The sequence below is a fragment of the Stenella coeruleoalba genome, assembly GCF_951394435.1.
Source record: "Stenella coeruleoalba genome assembly, chromosome: 5".
Classification (NCBI taxonomy): Eukaryota; Metazoa; Chordata; class Mammalia; order Artiodactyla; family Delphinidae; genus Stenella; species Stenella coeruleoalba.
In genome coordinates, this window is record NC_137150.1 from 64672302 (window position 1) to 64692653 (window position 20352).

General features: G+C 45.5%; 1 protein-coding gene across 4 annotated transcripts in view; it reads right to left on the bottom strand.

Moving 5' to 3' along the window:
* Positions 1-20352, bottom strand: part of MASP1 (MBL associated serine protease 1) — a 273190-nt gene that overhangs the window by 20773 nt on the left and 232065 nt on the right. For 3 of the 4 annotated variants that reach the window (XM_079921548.1, XM_079921545.1, XM_079921546.1), the window contains 6 exons: positions 14617-14794; positions 12852-12983; positions 10473-10669; positions 7717-7864; positions 6280-6398; positions 5236-5314 (listed from right to left, as the gene is read on the bottom strand). In XM_079921548.1, coding sequence (XP_079777674.1) covers positions 5236-5314; positions 6280-6398; positions 7717-7864; positions 10473-10669; positions 12852-12983; positions 14617-14794 — 853 coding nt within the window. Of the gene's footprint in view, positions 1-1874; positions 2576-5235; positions 5315-6279; positions 6399-7716; positions 7865-10472; positions 10670-12851; positions 12984-14616; positions 14795-20352 lie in introns of those variants that run through there. The other variant, XM_079921547.1, reaches the window with a different exon arrangement.

The following is a 20352-nucleotide window of genomic DNA, read 5'->3' on the forward strand; positions in this document are numbered from 1 at the left end:
TTCAGAAATTGTGATTTTTAACTTTAGGACTCCAAATTTACATTTTTGATTGAACAGAGAGCTATCTAACTGAAAATACAGATGATTCTAAGACCCTTCAGGGTGGAGGAGAAGGATGAAGCATGGGAGTAAAAGCAGGCAGGTACCTCCTATCTACAAGGAAGGCAAACGCCAAGAGAACTGGTTAGTGTTGTTTCCTGGCCTCCAATCCCCCTGGACAAATCGCTCCCATTTGTTTTGATCTCCCAAAGGTAGAGACACCCTTCTACTCTGAGGAGAAAGCATGTAAGGGTCAGCACTATGATAACAAGAGGCAATAATATTTACTATCTAAAGCTATAAACAATTTTAAAAGAATTTTCCTGCAGAGTCTCTAAGCAGATTTTTCTTCCTTTTTTAAGAAATACCATTGATTAGTGCCTGGATCTTTGTATTACTCTTGAGTCCCTTAACTTCGGTCTAGCAATATATTTTGCCCAAATTATCCTCAAGACCTAATACCTAGTTCTGGGTGGAGGATTCCAGAGTCAGTTATAGACATGGCTAGGTGGTCAGGCCGTTGAGAGCCTGTACGCGGCCAGCACTGGTGCAGAGAGATTGTCTGGACGGAGAGCCTGCTTTCACTTTACTCCAGAGAAGTAACTTTGCCCACTGATGAAGCTGGTTTTACAACCAGACAGAGGGGGTGACAGATAGTGGAAAACAGAGGGTCATTTCAGCTTGGGTATAGTGAGTGGGGAAGAGGTGAACCTTCTCCCCGAGTCTACAGTGGCAGGCAAAGAGCCATGCGTCTCTGGGACCTAGAGACAGCTTCCCGTTCCGAAGGCCCTTTGAGTTCTGCCTGCCACAATCCAAGATGCTAGATCCAGACCCTGCTTCCTCAGTTAGTCCATCTTCTTTGCTTGGGAAAGGGTCTCATCATCTTCTCTAAACTGTGTCTGGCCACTTCCACACTCTGGGATCAAAACGCTCTTTCTTTCCCCTTTCCTTTGGCCTCCCATTCTCATCAGTCTCTGGGTTGGGTTGTGCCACCCACACCCTGTCTCCACTGTCACTCTTCCTGCCATTTACTTCCCTTCAGACATGTCTTTCTTGCCCTGCCGCCCTGAGGATACACTGACACAGTCTTGGGGCTTCCTAGGGAACCAGACACAATCAGCTCACCTGGCCCTCAGGTCCCAGGGATGCCCCTGACCTGCCCCACCCCACTTTCATCTTCGTCCCTCCTGCCGTGCCCTTGCATTCCAGTGTCACACACCCCTCACTGTGCTGCTGCTTTCCCTACACAGGAAACCCTGTGGTTCATGCTCTGGCCACCCTCCAGGCCTTGATCGAACATCGCTGCTTCTTGAAAGGCTTTTCTCATTCTTCTAATTGGATAGGGCCGCTTCCTCATGTCTCCTTGCATGGCCCTTTATTCACTGCTCTCTGAGGCATGTATCTTAAGTTGCCTGGTATTGCAATTATTTGGTTTTATATCATATCTTCCATCTAAATTACGATCCCCTCTCTCACACTGAGTACAAGACCTGTTATACTTTGTGGTCTTAAAAATATTGATCCCACTGATGCTTATCTTTAGTGATTGCCCCATCTCCTCTCTCAAGGGTGCCCTTGACCTAGGATGGTGCTGCAGTCTCCGGACCATTCATTGTCCGACTTTGCAGGATTCTACCTTCATCAAGAGGCCATTCAATCAGCAAATAGACTGAGCAGTCACAATGTAATGCAGGGGTGCTCTGATATGTCTACCCAGATTTTGTTCAGGCTGAAGCAGAGATTCCCACCCTCCACAGCCCTTTCTTTATCATTATTTATGACCCACTGATGTCCCATGGCACCAGAGCTGAGGACTGCTGCTTTCAAGCGTGATGCCTATCTTTTGAACAACTTTAATTAGGGAATTTTCAGAAATGCAAAATTTGTAAACCCCAGAGGAAAGATCTTCTGATGATGGAACTTCAGCCCTGTGTTAGGTACAGGTGGAAGAGAAACTCTTGGGCATGAGAATAGGTCTAGGTTTCCTAAAAATCCATGCTATATGAGTTATTGTTAGTTTCACCTACTCATGGTTGTTAAGAAAGTAGCAATGGGGACAAATATTAAAGTCATAAAGTCACAGGCATTTTGGCCCATTTAAACTTGAAGTGTGGAGTGGAAATCAGGGCCCACTTTGACCTGGTCTACCTAAGACCATGTGAATGTCTCTAGAATGAAAGCCATTTTTCCTTTGATAAGAGTATAGTCCACACAGAAGTGCTAAAAAAAATCCCCCATTATCTTTTCATTATCTTTTCAGCATAATGTTTGTATGATGGGTGAACCCTCAAAAGGAGAGCTGTTATATACGACGCGGTTTCAACTGCTTAGGCCTGTGTTGCCTTGTTCAGCATCCATTCTAATCCGCACTGAAATGGGAAATGGAGTGTTGGCAGGATGGGGAGGGATGGAGGAGCTCTGGGACCCAGGGGTCTTGTGAGTGGTCCATTCCTGGATGTCTGCACTGTGTGGGGTCCCGCCATTCACTCTGCCACTTGCTCTGACTCAGGTTCGCTCTCCACATCCATTTCCGTTTCTGCCACCATGATGAAGATCAAAGAGGGGTCAGGAGGTAAAGAGAAAGGAAGCAGAGAGAAGGAGGGAGAGAGAGAAAGAAGAGAAAGAAAAATTAGCAAGCAAAGCAGAAACAGTTGCTGCAGGAAATACAGAAATCACTCCACCAGAATCGATTAAGAATGCATAGTGTAGGTACAGCCAGTGTGAAGGACAGCTTGGGATTGTGGAATGCGTACCATTCTGAGAATTTGCACAGTCATAAATCCTGGCTCATGGCAATGATAACATTCTGCCCATGCAGCAAGCTTTGCATTCATCTGGTCCAAACCCTCATTTGGCAGATGGAATCAGAGTACAGCAGGACTTGTTTGGGGTCACCCAGCAAGGTGGACGCAGGGCCAGAACCACAGCCCAGAATTCCCACTTCCTGTTTTGGTGCAAGTCTCTTCACTGCACACACACACTTCTGTCTGTTCCCAACTGCTTTCCCCACAGTCCCTGGGGACTCACAACTTCTCAGTCTTTTTTGTCTTTTTTGCATCTCCCCTAGGACCCAGCACATGCCTGGGACAAAAGTACTCAATAAATACCTCCTCAGTGAACAAGCAGAGATGCCGGGTGTGTCTGAGTGGGGAGTCTAATAGTCCTGATTCAGGCTATGCTGGGAGAACCAGGCCATATTAGGGAGGAAAAATTCCTCTTTTCTTTAGTACAAAATGACAGCATACCTTTGTATACTAGCATACGTCACATAAAAGAGCACCAGCAGATACATTAGTGCCTTACTCTATCAATACTTCTGTGACAATAAAAAGTGTGTGTTTCGGGCTTCCCTGGTGGCGCAGTGGTTGAGAGTCTGCCTGCCGATGCAGGGGACATGGGTTCGTGCCCTGGTCTGGGAAGATCCCACATGCCGCGGAGCAGCTGGGCCCGTGAGTCACAGCCGCTGAGCCTGCGCGTCCGGAGCCTGTGCTCCGCAACGGGAGAGGCCACAACAGTGAGAGGCCCGCGTACCGCAAAAAAAAGAAAAAAAAGTGTGTGTTTCATCAGGGACAAAAAATTATTACCGTTTCCTACTTTCTAAGAGTGTGAATGAGAGAAACCAAACCTCTTCCTACGAAGCGGTTGGGTAGGAGAAAGAAACAAGCTTCTGCAGAGCTTTTACTTATTCCTGGTGCTCCATGGGTGTGATACGTACATTAACTCAGTCCACAGAATAATCAAGAATGCAGGAAACTCAGGCCAAATCAGTCTCAGTCAAGTGTTCATGCATATTTAACTGGTGGGGTCTGGATTTGAATCTAGAAATTCCTGTCTCCAAAGCAACACCCTGTCCTCTCTACCCCTCATCCTCTGCCTCGTCCTTCAGACCGCCTCCTTGCCCTGTTCTGCAAAGTGCTTCACACAGAACTTAGTTACAGCACCACACACGAGCCACGTGTTGCAGGAGGTGGCAGATGTGTCTGTTGGCATTTAGTTCTTCAATGCCTGGGCCTTGTCTTTTCCATCTGAATTCCCTGTGGACCTCTGCACGGGCATCCAGTAAGTGTCTGTGGAGACTTTTTGTCGCAGCCATAAAGTGCACCCATTTCCCACACTGGGCTGACTCCAGCCTCATCATCATATAGAAAAGAAAATTGAAAACAAGCACTTTCTGCTCCAAAATTATGCCTGGGATTTGCCTCAGGGGAGCCCCACCCTGACAGTGTCCCCCTGGGGCAGTGGGAGTGGATCCGCCTGCCTACTGGACCCAAGCCATTTATTAGAAGGGAAGAGGACAACACTCTAAAGTTTATATGAGGTCATGAAATGGGGCTGGGCAAGACCCACCCTAATTCTCAACTCCTCACCTCTCCATTCGAAAATATACTCTCCTTCCCTCCCTCCCTCTTTTCTCTTCCCTTTCTGTCGCCAGGCCTCCTCTCATCACTGTTGCCACAGATAAGTTTTCTAAAATTGTGGTCCTTACACGTCTTGCACTGAAACCACCCGGTCAGGGGCAGAGGGCGTGGTGGCCGGTGATTTGTATTTTTACAAGCTCACTAGGCGATTTATAGGGATGACATTATTTCCGAACCAGTGGGATATATTCTAGAGCTAATCCAAAATCTTTACAGCTGAGGTGAAGGATCTTGTCCCTGGTCACAGCGTGGCTTAGGAGCAGAGCCAAGGCAAGAACTCTGGGTCCCAAGAACCAGTGCAGAACTGGACCCTCTGCTTCACTGTGTTGACCGCACAGCCCTTCCTGCACAGCCCCAGCTCATGAGCTGTCCCAGCAGACAGTGGATATAGCTGATGGCCACGTAAAGGCTGGCAAGGTCACTGGGCTCTGGGCACCAGTGCCAAAATAGTTACCTGAATTAGCAATCGCCAGAGCTAGTTTCGAACCTGGAAACAAGCTATTCCTTTAGCAAATCTGGCAACCTGCCTGCAGGCAGAGGTAAAATTAGCATTTAGAAAACAAACTGGGACCCACAAGGTCCTTTTGGAATTCTAACATCTTATTGCTGAAAGAAACATTAATAAACTTTCGTCCAACCCCGATGTGCCTGTGGAATTCCTGCCCTAACCCGCTCAGACGGTACCTGCCAGGTTTCCCCCCTTGTGTGGGCTCTGCTCGGACCCCACCAGTGCTGGGGAGCTCATGAGCCTTAGAATCAACCGATTGTGTTTTCTTACTTTTACAGGTGGGAATCTTGTTACTCCACGTCCCATCCTTCAGACACTCGATCTGGAACGTGTCCATCTCCACATTATCCTGGGAAGAAACATGAAGGAGGTATGGGAAGAAGGAGGAACGGTGGTGTCTGTGGTTTTTCCCAGTGAAAGCAGCTCGAACAGCAAAGGTGGCTGCCCTCCCCTGAACTTTCCCAACCGTGGGCCTCCAAGGGCTTGAAGCTAAGGGGAAGACAGATGCTGAATTCGTATCCCCCCGCTCCTACTCTGGAGACAGGCCAGGACTGTGTGCAAGAAGGGGTCCGGGAGGCTGTCTCTGAAGGGAAACCTGGACCCGTGACTCCTTCAGAGCAGCAGCTCTCAAACCTGAGTGAGCGGCAGCAACCTGAGCCCCTGAGGGCTTTTGCACAGGTAGCTGGGCCCTTCTGAATCAGTGGGTCTGGCCTGGGGACCACAGCTTTGCATTTCTAACAAGTGATGTGCTGATGTCATGGGGCCCTCACTTGGATGATCGTTCCCTGAGGGCAGCGGTCCACTAGCTTGGCTCACATCAGACTCACCTGGGCAACTTAACAGAGAACAGTCACTGGGACCCCCCCGCCCCAGAGATTCTGCTTGAATTGATCTCAGGTGGGGTTGGGAGGTGATTTTGTTTCTGTTGTTGTTTTTAAGTTAACCATGGGGTTCCTAGGAGAACGACTGTTTCAGAGAGCAAGCAATGCCTACCTGCCACCTTCAAAATCTCTACTTCTATCCCAGGTCCCCCCCAAAAGCCTGACAAACTTTGTTAATGTTGTTTGTACTGGTTATCGGGCTGCATGGATTTGATTTGCTCTGACTTTTGTGTCACCTTCAGGAATGAGAGTCTGGGACACACACTTTGAATTTTCACAAGACTGGAATCTCTGATGCATTTTGGAGGTTTATGGAGAAGGTAGGAAATACTGTGGTGGGACCAGGACAAGCTCTAGAAGCCCACCTGCCCTGGGAGGCTCTGGAGAACTTCTCTGGCCTGGATGACCTCCCTCCCCCGGCAGGACCCTGTACCTTCAGCACTTTGTGGCCTGTGTCACAGCTGATGAGCACCTGGTCTTTGAAAAAGTACTTGGCTTGCAAGGGCTCGATATTCCCATGGACAGGAGGCTGCAGCTTGGGGCACTCATTCCCTAGTGGGGAACAATGAAAGGAGAAGGTGAGAAAACAAAGAAAAGTCTGGACACGAGAGGCCATTCCTTAGAATGCAAGGCCTGATGAAGGCGGAAAAGCCACACAAAAACCATACCCCCAGGCTATGGGGGCCTGGACCTACCAGGCCCTGAAGAAGGCTTACTTTGGAAACTTGAGCAGGTCGCTTTCCAACATGGACCTCTATTTCCTCATTTGTAAAATGAAGTGGTTGGCCAGATGATTTCATCAAAACTCAGGGTTGGAAAAGATTTTAAATGTCACTGAGTGCAACTCCTGTCTAATGTTCCCTTTCCATCTTCTATAGTAGACCTCAGACATCTATTTGCATTCCTACAGGGACAGGGAGCTGGATACCTCCCAACCTGTATCTTTCATACTAGACTCCTCTGATTAAAGGAACAGAATTTTCATATTCAACTGAAATTTATACCCTTGTAATTTTTACTCAGTGGGCATAGTTTGCTCTTTTGGGTCACGCACGATGACCCCACTCTTTCTTCCCAAGACCATTCTTCAAAGTGTTAGAGAGACTGTGATTATATGCCCCTGAGCCCTCTCTTCAAAAGGCTAAATTGGATAGGATTCCTCCTTCCTGGACAAACTCTCCTTTGTTAATATCCTCTTCCTGCCTCTCCCCACAAGCAGGCACTAAATGTGATGATGCAGGCAAGTCCAGGACAGTCTCTGAACTGGATTAGTCACACACAGCTGTGGTCTTGTCGCTGATGTCTACCCACTTCTTCCTCGAGTTACTGCAGGCCCGTTGGATCAAATACCTCCAGCAGGGTATGGACCAGGACTGAGTGCCTTGAGGTACTGGGGAATGAGGCTTGTGGGCTTTGTCAGTCTGGGGGACACATGGAGGCAGACGGCCATGGTGAAACATTTTGAGCTACAGACTCTCACCCAAATTCCTGCCCCAGACGTGAGGAGGGCTGGCACTGGAGGGGTCCTCCCCACGCCCAGTGAATCACAGCGTGAAGGGGTGAAGTTCAGGAAACAGTTTTTTTTTTTTTTTTTAAATCTCCTCATGTGATTCTGAAGTGCAGCCAGTTTTGAAATCTACATCTAGTCCAAACCCACCATCGTTGCTGCCCTTGCGCCCATTTTACAGATGGGAAACTGAGTCAGCAAAGAGAATTTGCCTCGGTCCCAAGCTGCTCACTGGCAGAGTTGGGAGTTCTGCCACATCCCAGGAGGAGCCCCAGGCCTGCTCCCCCTCACCACGTGGCCACTGCCCCATGAGGGCTGAGCATGGGAGCCAAGTGTGACCCAGGAGGGGAGAGGCCGTGTTACCTGTTGCCCTGTACAACAGCCTCCAGCCCCGGTTCTCGCCTGAGTTGTCACTGCGGAACAGGATCTGAACGCTGTGGCTCTGGGTATTGATGGGTTCTGGGGCTTTCTCTCCACAGAAGGGCCCCAGAACTTTTGGACCGGTTTTAATCTGTGAGGGGCAAGACAGAGAAAAAGCAGGGTCACACCTGAGTGGCAGAGGCTGTGGCAGGGATTGTCTCTACACTGCACCCGGGGTTTTCTGGAAGCTTCAATGTGAGCCCATGGTGTTCACTCACATTTTTAGTGGGCATTACCATTCACCAAAGGGCTCCATCTCCACTCTCCCATTTACAATTTACAATGACCCTGGAAGTGGACAAGGCGGGCTGATAATCCTCTGCTCACAGATGAATCTATTATGGCTCAGGAAGGAGAAGAGCCCTGTCCAGGTGCACAGGACAGAAAAGGCCTCCGTTCTCAAAGACCCTGCAGCCTAGTCGGGGCAGACTAATGGATAATAAACAAAATAATTACGGGCTTTGGTAAGCATTATAAAAATAATCAGGATGATGTATAGATATAATATAAATATATGCTATATGTTTATGTAGTAAAATCTATGTAGTTTGTTTGTCTGTTTGTTTGTTTGTTTGCGGTACGCGGGCCTCTCACTGTTGTGGCCTCCCATTGCAGAGCACAGGCTCCGGACGCGCAGGCTCAGCGGCCACGGCTCACGGGCCCAGCTGCTCCGCGGCATGTGGGATCTTCCCGTACCGGGGCACGAGCCCATGTCCCCTGCATCGGCAGGCAGACTCTCAACCACTGCGCCACCAGGGAAGCCCATCTATGTAGTTTGTATAATTCATCATTAATATAATAGATAATAACTTTAAATAGGAAGTCAGGGAAGGCCTCTTTGAGGAGGTGACATTGGATTTGAAACATGTAGGATGAGAAGGAGCTTCTCATTGGAAGAGGAGGGAAGAATACTTTTCAGGCAGTGAAAACAACTTATATGAAGGTTGAGGCCAAAGGTGGGAAAGAGCCTGGCAAGTATCAAGAACAGGAAGGATTTGCATTTCTCTAACGATTAGTGATGTTGAGCATCCTTTCATGTGTTTGTTGGCAATCTGTACAGACAATAAATGCTGGAGGGGTTGTGGAGAAAAGGGAACCCTCCTGCACTGTTTGTGGGAATGTAAATTGATACAGCCACTATGGAGTACAGTATGGAGGTTCCTTAAAAAACTAAAAATAGAATTACCATACGACCCAGCAATCCCACTACTGGGCATATACCCAGAGAAAACCATAATTCAAAAAGAGTCATGTACCACAATGTTCACTGCAGCTCTATTTACAATAGCCAGGACATGGAAGCAACCTAAATGCCCATTGACAGACGAATGGATAAAGAAGATGTGGCACATATATACAATGGAATATTACTCAGCCATAAAAGAAACGAAATTGAGTTATTTGTAGTGAGGCGGATGGACCTAGAGTCTGTCATACAAAGGGGAGTAAGTCAGAAAGAGAAAAATAAATACCGTATGCTAACACATATATACGGAATCTTAAAAAAAAAATGGTTCTGAAGAACCTAGGGGCAGGACAGGAATAAAGACGCAGAGTAGAGAATGGACTTGAGGCCACGGGGAGGGGGAAGGGTAAGCTGGGACGAAGTGAGAGAGTGGCATGGACATATATACACTACCAAATGTAAAACCGATAGCTAGTGGGAAGCAGCCACATAGCACAGGGAGATCAGCTCGGTGCTTTGTGACCACCTAGAGGGGTGGGATAGGGAGGGTGGGAGGGAGACGCAAGAGGGAGAAGGTATGGGGATATATATATACATATAGCTGATTCACTTTGTTATAGAGCAGAAACTAACACACCATTGTAAAGCAATTATACCCCAATAAAGATGTTAAAAAAAATTAAAAATAAATAAATAAATAAAAGAACGGGAAGGAAGCCAGTGGGGCTGGAACAGAGGGAATGCCCTGGCTTGAGGTTGGAAAGGCAGACAAGGGCCATATTGTGCTGAGGAATTTATGTTTACTCCAAATACAATCTTGATGTAACCTGGCTTTCATAGAGTTTACCATGGATTCTATGAGAGAGCAGACCGTGTAGAGCAAGAGTGGAAGCCAGCAAACCCGCCAGGTAGCTTTGCAGTTGACCGGAAGAGAGCAGGGTTTACACTCAGACGTAGGCATCGGGGATGGAGAGACGGGAAGACGCACTCTGGGCTGGTCCGGATTGCCCAGCTCCCAGGCCCGGTCCTGCCTATGCCTTTAACTCTTTCTCCTTCTACCTCTGAGGACCAGCACTCTTTAACCCTCATTTGATGAATTCTATAATCCTGGGTACATCTTCATCTTGTCAGCCTTACTGTGGCAAGGGGGCAAAGTGAAGCCCCAAGAGGTTACGTGCCTGGATAAGGCTCATAGCATAGCTCCCAGATGTGCTGTGTGGTAGACAGAGTTCTAAGACGGTCCCCATGACCTTCACCCTGGTGTTACTTCATGATGATGTTATGTTACCTGGCAGAAGGGATTTTGCAGGTGGTCAAAGGGCTAGTTTGGGAACAGGGCAGATCCCTAGACTGGATCCAATTAAGCTGGTAGATGTTATTTTAAATAATTATTTTTAGGAAGAAACCTGCTTGGCCCCCTCTCCTGGAAGAAGGGAGGGCCAAGAATGTCAATTTTCCCAATTCATCCAAGATTTTCCAGCATTCCCAGGGCTTATGCCCACTGTCTTCTTACCTTGATGTAGTCATAGGGGCAGGACACCTCAGGATGGTCCTCAATGTCGAAAATGTCCTCAAACTGCAGGGTGATCATGAAACCCTCCTCCAGCTCAATGGTGTAGACGCATTCGGAGCTCTTAGGGTAAGGGCTGGGGAAGTCGGGGCTGGTGATCACGCCAGTCCTCTGCGTGAAGAGGTTGTCACTGCACTCCACTGTGGGAAACACACCGGAGCAAAGTGGCACACCACACCCATGGCCACAGCAACCCCTTTCTTATTGGCTACTGTACAATTTTCCCAGTGGTCCTGAGACGCAAATGGGGAAGGAATCATTATCCCCATTTTACAGATGGAGAAGCTGCAGTTTAGTGAGGGGAAGTGATTTAACCAAGGTCACACACCCAGTAATTTGCAGAGTCAATACTCAAAGGCAGTGAGTGTGATAAACTTTCTTGGCAAATTCTCTGGTCTTTGTCGGGGGCTGGAGGGGTCTGAGATGGAGTGGTCTGGTCGAAAGTCTGGTCTTCTTTTGTCCTGCTCTCCCCTCAGCCCAGGACTCCCTGGGGTCTCTGCTCAAAGCCTTCCTGGATCCCTCATATAACACAGGACCTTCACATGTACCTTCACTCTCTGGCCCTGGTCTTGCTTTTGTTTCTCTTCATGCTACTGACCACTGCTTGCCAGTATGAAATATATTTGTCAGTGGATCTTCCTGTCTCCACTAGACTGTAAGTTCCCTGAGCTCAGGGATTCTGCTCTGTTCCTCACCACAGCTGCAACCCAGCACCCAGGGTCCTGGATCCTGGCCATGGCTGAGCCCTGCCAAGGCCCTGTTGTTTGCCACTGAACCATTGTCCTTGGGCTGACCCATCCTGGCTCTGGCATGACAATTCTTCCTAAGCCTTTGTTTATCCTGCTTATTTGTAAACGAGAAAACTGCCGCCAGAAAGGGGGCGTGACTAACCTGAAGTCCCACAGCTATGAGCTGCAGAACAAGGTTTAGAGTGGCTTCTGAATCCCGAAGCTTTCCTTTTCTACACCAACCACTTTCATGGGGAGAATATCGCCCCTAAGGGGACCAAAATTGGTTCTTTCGGAGGGGGAGTCGTTACTCTTTTTATGCATAATACACAGATAGACATACAGTGCATAAGCATATATACGGTATGTCTGTGGTATTAAAATTTCATGGGTGAGGCAATTAGGAAGAGAATGTTTAAAAACGCTCCTGGGGGCAGAAGTGAAAATGAAAAACAGGATTGGGAAACATTGCTCATTCTTAGCCCCTCTGTACTCAGCACATAGTAGATACTCAATAAATACTTACTGAATGAAAACCATGGAAAATACAACCCTGTTCAAGAAAACTCCTGTTATGTGCCTGCTTTGTACTGATGGGTCCTATAGGGTTTTATTTGGAAGTAAGTAGAAGTTTTTGAAGGAGAAAGGAAAAAAAATTCTTGTTTCCAGCCTTTCCCTTCTCCAATGATCCCTCACTCAGCTTCCAAGTGATCTTTCTAAAACGCAGATCCTTACCCTGAAGTCATACTAATCTACTGGCAATTCCCCAAACATTCCAAATTCTGTCATGCTTCTGTACGTTTGCAGAAGCTGTTCTCTCTGCCTGGAGTGCCCTCCCTCCTTTCCTTGTTATTTCTCCTTCATCAAGGGCACCATCTCTGAGAAGTGCTTGCTCACTGCTCTGTGCAGACTCAGGTCTGATGGTACCATGTCCACACTTCTTTTACAGCACTTACTACATTTTACCATTTTCCTATGTGGCTATTACCTGCTAGCCAGGAGGTCTTCATGGAAAGTGGCCGAGTCCTCCTATTTCTCCACCCCTGCCTCAGCCTGGAGACTGTGGCAGAGAAGGCGCACTGATGAGAGGTGAAAGCAAAGGGAGCTAGAAGGAATGGGACGTTTTCTTGCCACCTCTGTCTTTGCCTCTCTCTTCCCTCTTCTCTCCCTTGCACTGAGGTTCTCTCTATCAACAGAGGAACTTGAGGGGCCATGAAAGAGCAGGAAAAAAGGACCTAGTGGGTGAAGCCTAGTTTATGGTTCAGGACTGGGAAACCTGGGTTTTCCCTTGACTTGGCCAGTTACTTACAGTAGAAGAGGAAATAGGGACTAAGGAGCAGAAATTCCTGCTGCCCAGGAAGAAAGATGGACTAGAGGCTAGGGCTTCTGAAATGCGGTCCTCTGAGAACCTGAACCCGACTTCCAGGCTGGTGGGCATTTCAGCATCTTTATCCCTGTGGTATCTGAGGCACAGCTCTCTGATTTCATTTTAAATCATCCCTACTGCACATCTGTCCTTCCTCTGAGCCTCCCCTAATCTTATCGGAAAATATGGCGCGTAATGGTGATGCACAGAATCATCGCTGGGCCCCACCTCGGCAGGTCCTGTTGTCTGTGTGGAGGATGTAGCCGAAGCGGCAGGAGCAGTAGTAGCCGCCGATGTAGTTATGGCAGTAGTGGTCACAGGACAGCTCCTCGTCTTCCCGCTCCATGCACTCGTCCACATCTGCGGGGCAGGTAGAGCCTCTCAGTCAACCAGTTCATGTGTGATGGTGAAGACAACAGCCAACATCTACAGAGCACTCAGTATGGGCCACTCACTGTGTTGGGAGGTTCCTGCATCCCTCATTTAAGCCTCACCGAAGGCCCATAAGTAGCCACTATCTCCATTTACAAATGAAGAGACTTACCCAAGATCACAGAGAGCCTGGTTGAAACCCAGGCAACCTGACTCCTGGTGGTGCCACTGTTCTCTAACAGTTGTGATAATAGTAAGCAGGACCATTATGATCCCCTTTCTATAGATGATGAAGCTGAGACTTAGAGCCATTACAGAACTTACTCCGAGTCACACCAAGAGTTAAGTGGTGGAGTCAGCATTCAAATCAAGGTGGGCTGGCTCTAGAATCCGGGCTCTTAACCTCTCCTCCATGCTGCTTCTCTCTTTCTAAGTCCCTATGGGGGTCAAGCCCTATCCTAGGCGTTGGAAATACAAGGATAAAAAGATGTATGTTCTCAACCCAGTTTAAAAATTGGAACATATATTCCTTCCCAAAAGATACAGGAATGGCCATGAAGCACATGAAAAGATGCTCAGCATCACTAGGCACCAGGGAAATGCAAATTAAAACCATAATGAAGTACCACTACATACCCCACGGAATGGTTAAACATTTTTTAATTGATAACATCAAATGTTGGTGAGGATAAGGAGCAGCCAGAACTCTCATACGTTGGTGGAGAGATACAAAATGGTGCAAACACTTTGGAAAAAGTTTGACAATTTCTTATAGAACTAAACATACACCTACCCTATGACTCAGCAATTCTGCTCCTAGATCTATACCCTGCAGAAGTGAAAACATGTTTGCAAAATGGCTTGTACAAAAAGGTTCATAGAAATTTTATTGAGAGCCCAAATATGGATAGAACCCAGGTGTCCAACAATAGGAGAATGGATAAATAGATTGCAGTATATTCATACAATGGAAAATTACTCTGCTAGGAAAAGAAACAATTACTGATGCATTGCAACAACATGAATGAATGTCAAAAACTTTATGCTGAGTAAAAAAATCCTCACCTCACAAAATATATTCTGTATGTGTTCCTTTATATGTAGTTTTGGAAGTGGCAAAGCTAATCTATGGTGGGAAAAAAATCAGGACAGTTGTGGCCTCTAAAGGAGGTGGGAGTGGGTTGCAATTGGGAAGGAGCACAAGGGAACTTTTTGGGTTAGTGATAAAGCTCAACATCTTTTTAGGAGTTTGTGTTAGACACAAATATAAATTTTTGAAAATTTAAATGTACTTAAGATTTGTGCATTTCATTGAATGTAAATTTTACATTAAAAGGAAAAAATGTGAATAGATTAGATAAACAATATACATGCTAAAGTATTTAGGAAGAAGAGTACTGATGTCTGCAATTTATTTTGAAATGCATCAAAAAAGATGAATTAATGGATAGAGGATAGATAGATGGATAGATAAATGATAGAGCAAATGCAGGAAGACATTACTGGTAGAATCTATGTGGTGAGTATAAGGTGTTCACTTTAAAGAAGAGAGCACAAGGCACTTCTAATCTTGATAGAGAAAGGGAGACCCGGGGATGAGCCACCCACTTCTCTAACTTACCCACAGCCATGTAGTGGGCCTCAAAGCCTGTGAATCGCTCCTCGTTGGAGAAATCTGAACGGAAAGTGATAGACATGAAGGAGCCAGGGGAGAGGACCACTTCCTGGCCAGGGGTCTGTTCTGTGTCTGTGGTCTCCCTGCCACAGAAGGTTGCCAGCACCTGCTCCTCAGTTTCTACCTTTAGGGTCAAAGAGAAAGGGAACAAGATGAGCACCTTCCCAAATTAGCTCTTCTCTGCTGGTCTCCAGGAGAAAGGACGGAGGGGCTGCCCACAAGTAGCCCAGGCAGCCGGGGAAAGCCAGAGAAAGGGGTTTAGGGATTCTGGGATTTGAGGAAAAACACATTATAGGTTAAGTCAATGTGGCCGTCCAGCCACTGTTTCACTCGTTTTGTTTAGGTCCATCAAAAGTAGCTTGGCATTTGTCATTCCTGTTGACAACAAAATGGCTTATTTGTTAAAAATAGCTCAATGTTAAAATAAATAAATTTTAACATTGGATAATAGAATAAATAAGAGCTAGATAATCTCACAGATTCTATACGCAACAGGAACTTACATTTCCAGGAAAAGAAAGTTTATACACAATATAAGTCATTCATTGAACATTCAGTGTGTGCCTGCCACAGAGCAAAGCGTGGGGTGGGGATGATGGGAGATGAGTAAGACACACAACTGTCACGGGGAGGCAGTGTTCAGGGGGAGAAAAACAGAGACAGAGCTATCATACAGTGTGACGAGTGTCTCATTGAGGATGCACTCAGAAGGAGGTGAAGGATCCCCGTTAGAATGTATGCTGCAAGAGAGTGAGACTTTAATTAATTAATTACTTGATTACTTAATTAATTACTTATTGATATATCTGAGTTTTATTTATAAAATGATACAATATCTGTATCAGAAGTGGAAGTTTTAAAAAAATTGTATATGCTTTTCATTATTTTTATTGAAGTATAGTTGCTTAATAATGTGTTATTTTCAGGTGTACAACAAAGTGATTCAGTTATACATATGTATGCATCTATTCTTTTTCAGATTCTTTTCTTCATAGATGTATCTTCAGTGCATGGTGCAGGACCTAGAACATAGCAGTTACCCAATAAATATTTGTCATTAAGAACTAAAAGTGCAAGACATATTCTGAGAACAATGAGATGCCAGGGAGTCTGTGGGGATTGTAGGAGGAGATATATTTGGAGGAATAAGTGGAAACTAGATTACAGTTGACCTTGAATGACATAATAACAAGTGACTCAATTCTGTGAGTAAAGGGAAGACGTAATCAGAACTGTATTTAATAGGTAGTCTTAATAATACAGAAACTACTGGAGTCACCCAGAAATAGGTGCATTTGTGTTAAGACTCAGATGCAAATATTGCCTATTTGCTAAAGAATTCCTACTTTGCAAGAGTCTGAGGCCCTGGGTAAATTCAGAGAGCCAAGGAGAGATTCTAAACTGATTGCCTAAAGCAGAATTTATGTGTTTGGTTTGGGAAGCACAGCGTTGTAGCTGGTTGGTATATTTATTTGACTACCAATACTTGGCCTACCTACCACTCTATCATTTACACCTACCGCCATCCTTTTAAAGTAGTGTTTCTGTTTGCAACCTCTAGATTGGTATTTTAACCAAGATGCATGAGAAAAATCTCTGACCAAGAATGATTTCTGCTGCCTTTCAAAGTCATTAAAGAAAGTTCTCAAAGGCTGCCTATCTCTAGTAGCTTCTAATGAATTCATTGTTTTGTTCATTAGTTTAGTATGTCAGAAGTATCTTAACATTTGACACTTCTGTTTTGAAACTAATGATTTATTTATTTAAAATAAGTGGGAGTTTTAAAGAAAAACAATTTGCCCTGGCAACAAAACACAAGGACAATTAATCACTAACTTTGGGAACTGAAGTGTAAACAGAAAATGAGATCATAGCTTTGCTATTTTTTCCTCTTCTCTGCAGATACTAGCCCAACTCACACCAGCCTTATTGCTACAGAATGTGCCTATCTGCACACAGCTGAAATGTCACTTCCTTGAACATCACAGCTGTTTTGCTGTTTTGCTGATCTGAGTTTTCCAGGTAGCTGAAGTTTTTACCTAGCTATGACTAAAAAAATTTTTTCCGGGGTAGCAGGGTATAATGCTTTTTAAAGAGCTTTATTCAAATCCCTGCTTTCTCAGGTAAAACATGCTAATCCTTCTTGGTGATCCAGGGACATTGTTATGAACATCAACTATCTTAGGGATATTGAGTTATGTAATGTTGCTTGCCCTGCTTTGAAGGTCCCCAGACTATTATGCCTTTGCAATTCTTATGTCTTCTTTATGTAATGTTTTTTTCACTGTTTTAAAATCAGTTTATTAGCTGAAATATGTTGTAAAATAGAAACCAGTTAAGCTGCTATCATTAGAACTTAATAAAAATAAGACAAAATAGATTTAGAGTGAAGGCCTGGGAGAAGGCTTCTTCTATGAGTAACTGCATGAGCTGGAATGCACTATCTTGGTGACCTCTGCTTTGGAGTGTATGGACCTGGCATTTAGAGGTCCTGAGTATTCCTGAGGACCATACTCAGAGGTCCTGAGTATTCCTGACTCCACCATAAACTGTTATGTGGCTGACTCCTGTAGTTATCCACCTGGTAAACTAGGGGTTTCAGCTTGCTGAGCTCTACACTCTCTTCCAGTCCTGACATACTAGTATTCTAACAAGTCATCATATCCATACATTAAATAAACCAACTAGAGGATGGTGAGCAGGAATTTCAGCACACAGATTGCTTCCTGATGAAGTACTTGATGAACTTGAACTTGTTTGTGGTCTATACCCATGTGATACAGAATCAATTACTAATGAAGAGTCATGCCTTGAGCATTAACACTTCCAGGCACAGCAGCCTCCTTCCTAATTCGGTATTCCCAAGGTCTCTGGGGTTCCATAGTACCTGTAGCATGGACACTTTCAAGTGAAATCAGCCAGAGATAATTTGGATTAGGGAGAGACCTAATGAAAGTCCGTGATAAACAACCTCCCTCCTTGTAACTTCCAGGCTTAAGGACCGTTTATGATGGCAGGTAAACGATCATCACCTGCAGGGCCTCACTATTCCAGAGGACAGGTAAGCAGGCCCCAGCTGAGACCCATGGGGAAATCTGAGCCAGATATACCTTTAGAAGCAGGGAAGAAAAGGCCCAGGGCCCTGGGAATTCAGCCTGCAGCTCCGAATAGAGTCCTGGAATATCAGAGCGTGGAAGGAGGGACCCTTAAGAGCTGTTTCGATCCCCATCCTTCTAGAGGAAACTGAGGTCCAGAGAGGGGCAGTGACTTGCTCAAGAGTAGAGAGATAATCATGATTCCCTGATACTTGTTTTGTTTTTGGAACTGTTTTGACCCTGGAGAAAGGAACCCACCAACCCAGAGAGTGCAAAGCAAAAGACACAGGCACTCTGCCAAACAACTTTTCTGGCTCAAGGGCCTCTTGAAACTTTATCTTGGGTGCATGGACTGTCTCCCAGAGAGGATGTGGCTCAGTGACAGCTCTGGCCATAACCTAAATAGAGGGGGTCACTGGCCCTACTTAATATCTTCAGCCCTTGCTATGATTGTAAAAATCTACAAAAACCATTGACTTCTGAGTACAGATGGAGGATTGAGCTCTGGCTTCTGTTCAGACTACCCCATTTCTAGGGTCATCGTATTAACATGATGGAGGGAAATACCTTATCAAATGAAAACACAAAATTCGTAATATTAGAGAACCATCTGGCTGGGGATCACAGACTCTTCATTTTTCTACTTCTTATGGGCAGCCATGTCCTTTCAGACTATTGTGATTTAGGGCACCAACACATGGATGCATGTCCTCAATTTGCTTTCTTTCAACTCAACTCAGCAAATATTTATATAGCAAGTTCTGTCTGCATTATAATGTGAAGGATGTCAAAAATTACTTATTTGTTGCACGTGCTTAATAAGGAAGTCCCCTGCCTCTGGGAATGTAAAATTTAGTAGGAGAATAAGTACTCAAATGTGTATGTGTTAGGGAATCACCAGACTGTAGTTATTGCAATGAAAGCTAGGAAGCCCCTGGGCTTATAAGATGGGAAAATATTGCCTCCAGCTGAGAGGAGTCAGAGAACACTTAAGAAGAAGAGACTGTTCTTGGATCTGGGGACTGAAAGGTGAGTAGAATTTAGGCAGATAGAAATAGTAGGTGGAGGGTTTGGGGGGCAGAGGGGAGGACATCCAGGCAGAGGGAATAGCGAAGTCCCAGGGGCATTAGGAGTCTCAACTGCCCCTCCCTTCCCACCACCACCTAGGAAAGGGGTTCTGTTGATGTAGGAAAGGGGTTCTATTGAGGACAGGGAACAGGGGAGAGAGATCTAAGGAAAAGAAGCCAGAGCCTGTTTTCTATGAATTTTCTACCTTAGTAGAAACAGCACAAACCTCCTAGGCAAAGCTAAGGCAGAGCAGCAGAAAACTTGGTCAAATTTCTGTGGGAGGACAGCTATGGCTGCTTTCCACATGTCCATAAGGTTATCTCACCAGAGCTTAACAAATACACTGACAGCCACCCAATGAGAAACTTGAAGCCCAGATGATTTAAATGAATCAAGCAAGGTCATGATCTAGTGAGTGGTGGCTTCAGGTTCACAATGCAGCATCCTGATTCTCTAGTCAATAATGCTCATGCTCCTTTAAGACAGGAGGCAAACAAAAAATGCTGTCCTCTACTACATGATATCACTTATATATGGAATCTAAAAAATAATATGAACTAGTGAATATAACAGAAAAGAAACAGACTCACAGATACAGAGAACAAACTAGTGGTTACCAGTGGGGGAGGGGGCAACAAAGGAGTAGGGGATTAAGAGGTACAAACTATTATGTATAAATAAATAAGCTACAAGGATATATGTACAGCACAGGGAATATAGCCGATATTTTACAATAACTATAAATGGATTTTAACCTTTAAAGATTGTGAATCACTGTGTTGTACACCTGTAACTTATATGATATTGTACATCAACTATACCTCAATTTAAAAAAAAAGGCCGTCCTATAAGCCCAAATGCCCGAGAGCTTTGCTAGTCCATGTTCCCAAGCTTCATCCTGGAGCCCCACTGACATCTTCTCTGGGCCCTTGAAGAGCTTTTCAGATTTAATTTAGGCATTCAGGGAGTGTGCTGAATTGTCCCGCTGTCAATTTAGTTAACCTCGGAACCATGTTCCCCAGAATCTCCTTCTCTCTCTAGTTCCAGGTTACTGTTGGCCAACACAGGAACTTGTGTGGGTTTGGAAGGCAATAGTCCTTACTCTCTGGAGGTTGTTTTATGATCAGATACAGAGATGGACAGATGTAGATGTGCCAATAGGTTCTAATTGTCTTCACTCTCCTCCTCTCTGCATACAGCTCTTCTTTCCTGCTTCTGGCTCTGACGACTAAGAGTGGCCCAGGCCCACCAGAGGCTTGCAGGTGTCCCCACAGGCGTAGTAGGCTGCTCAGAGCCAACAGCTTCTCATAGACTTCTCTCCATGAGCTCCCTCTTCATGACCCAACTTTGGCTTCTTCAATAGGCTTGAATTCTCAGCTTTCTCTGAAGATACGAATATTTCCACCCATGCCAGGGCTTCACGAAAATGGATAAGTGAACTGTCTGTGGTCCTCCAACTCTCTGTCTAGGAGAAGCTGGGATCTTTACTTTCCTAGCCTCTCCGATAATTACATGAGTT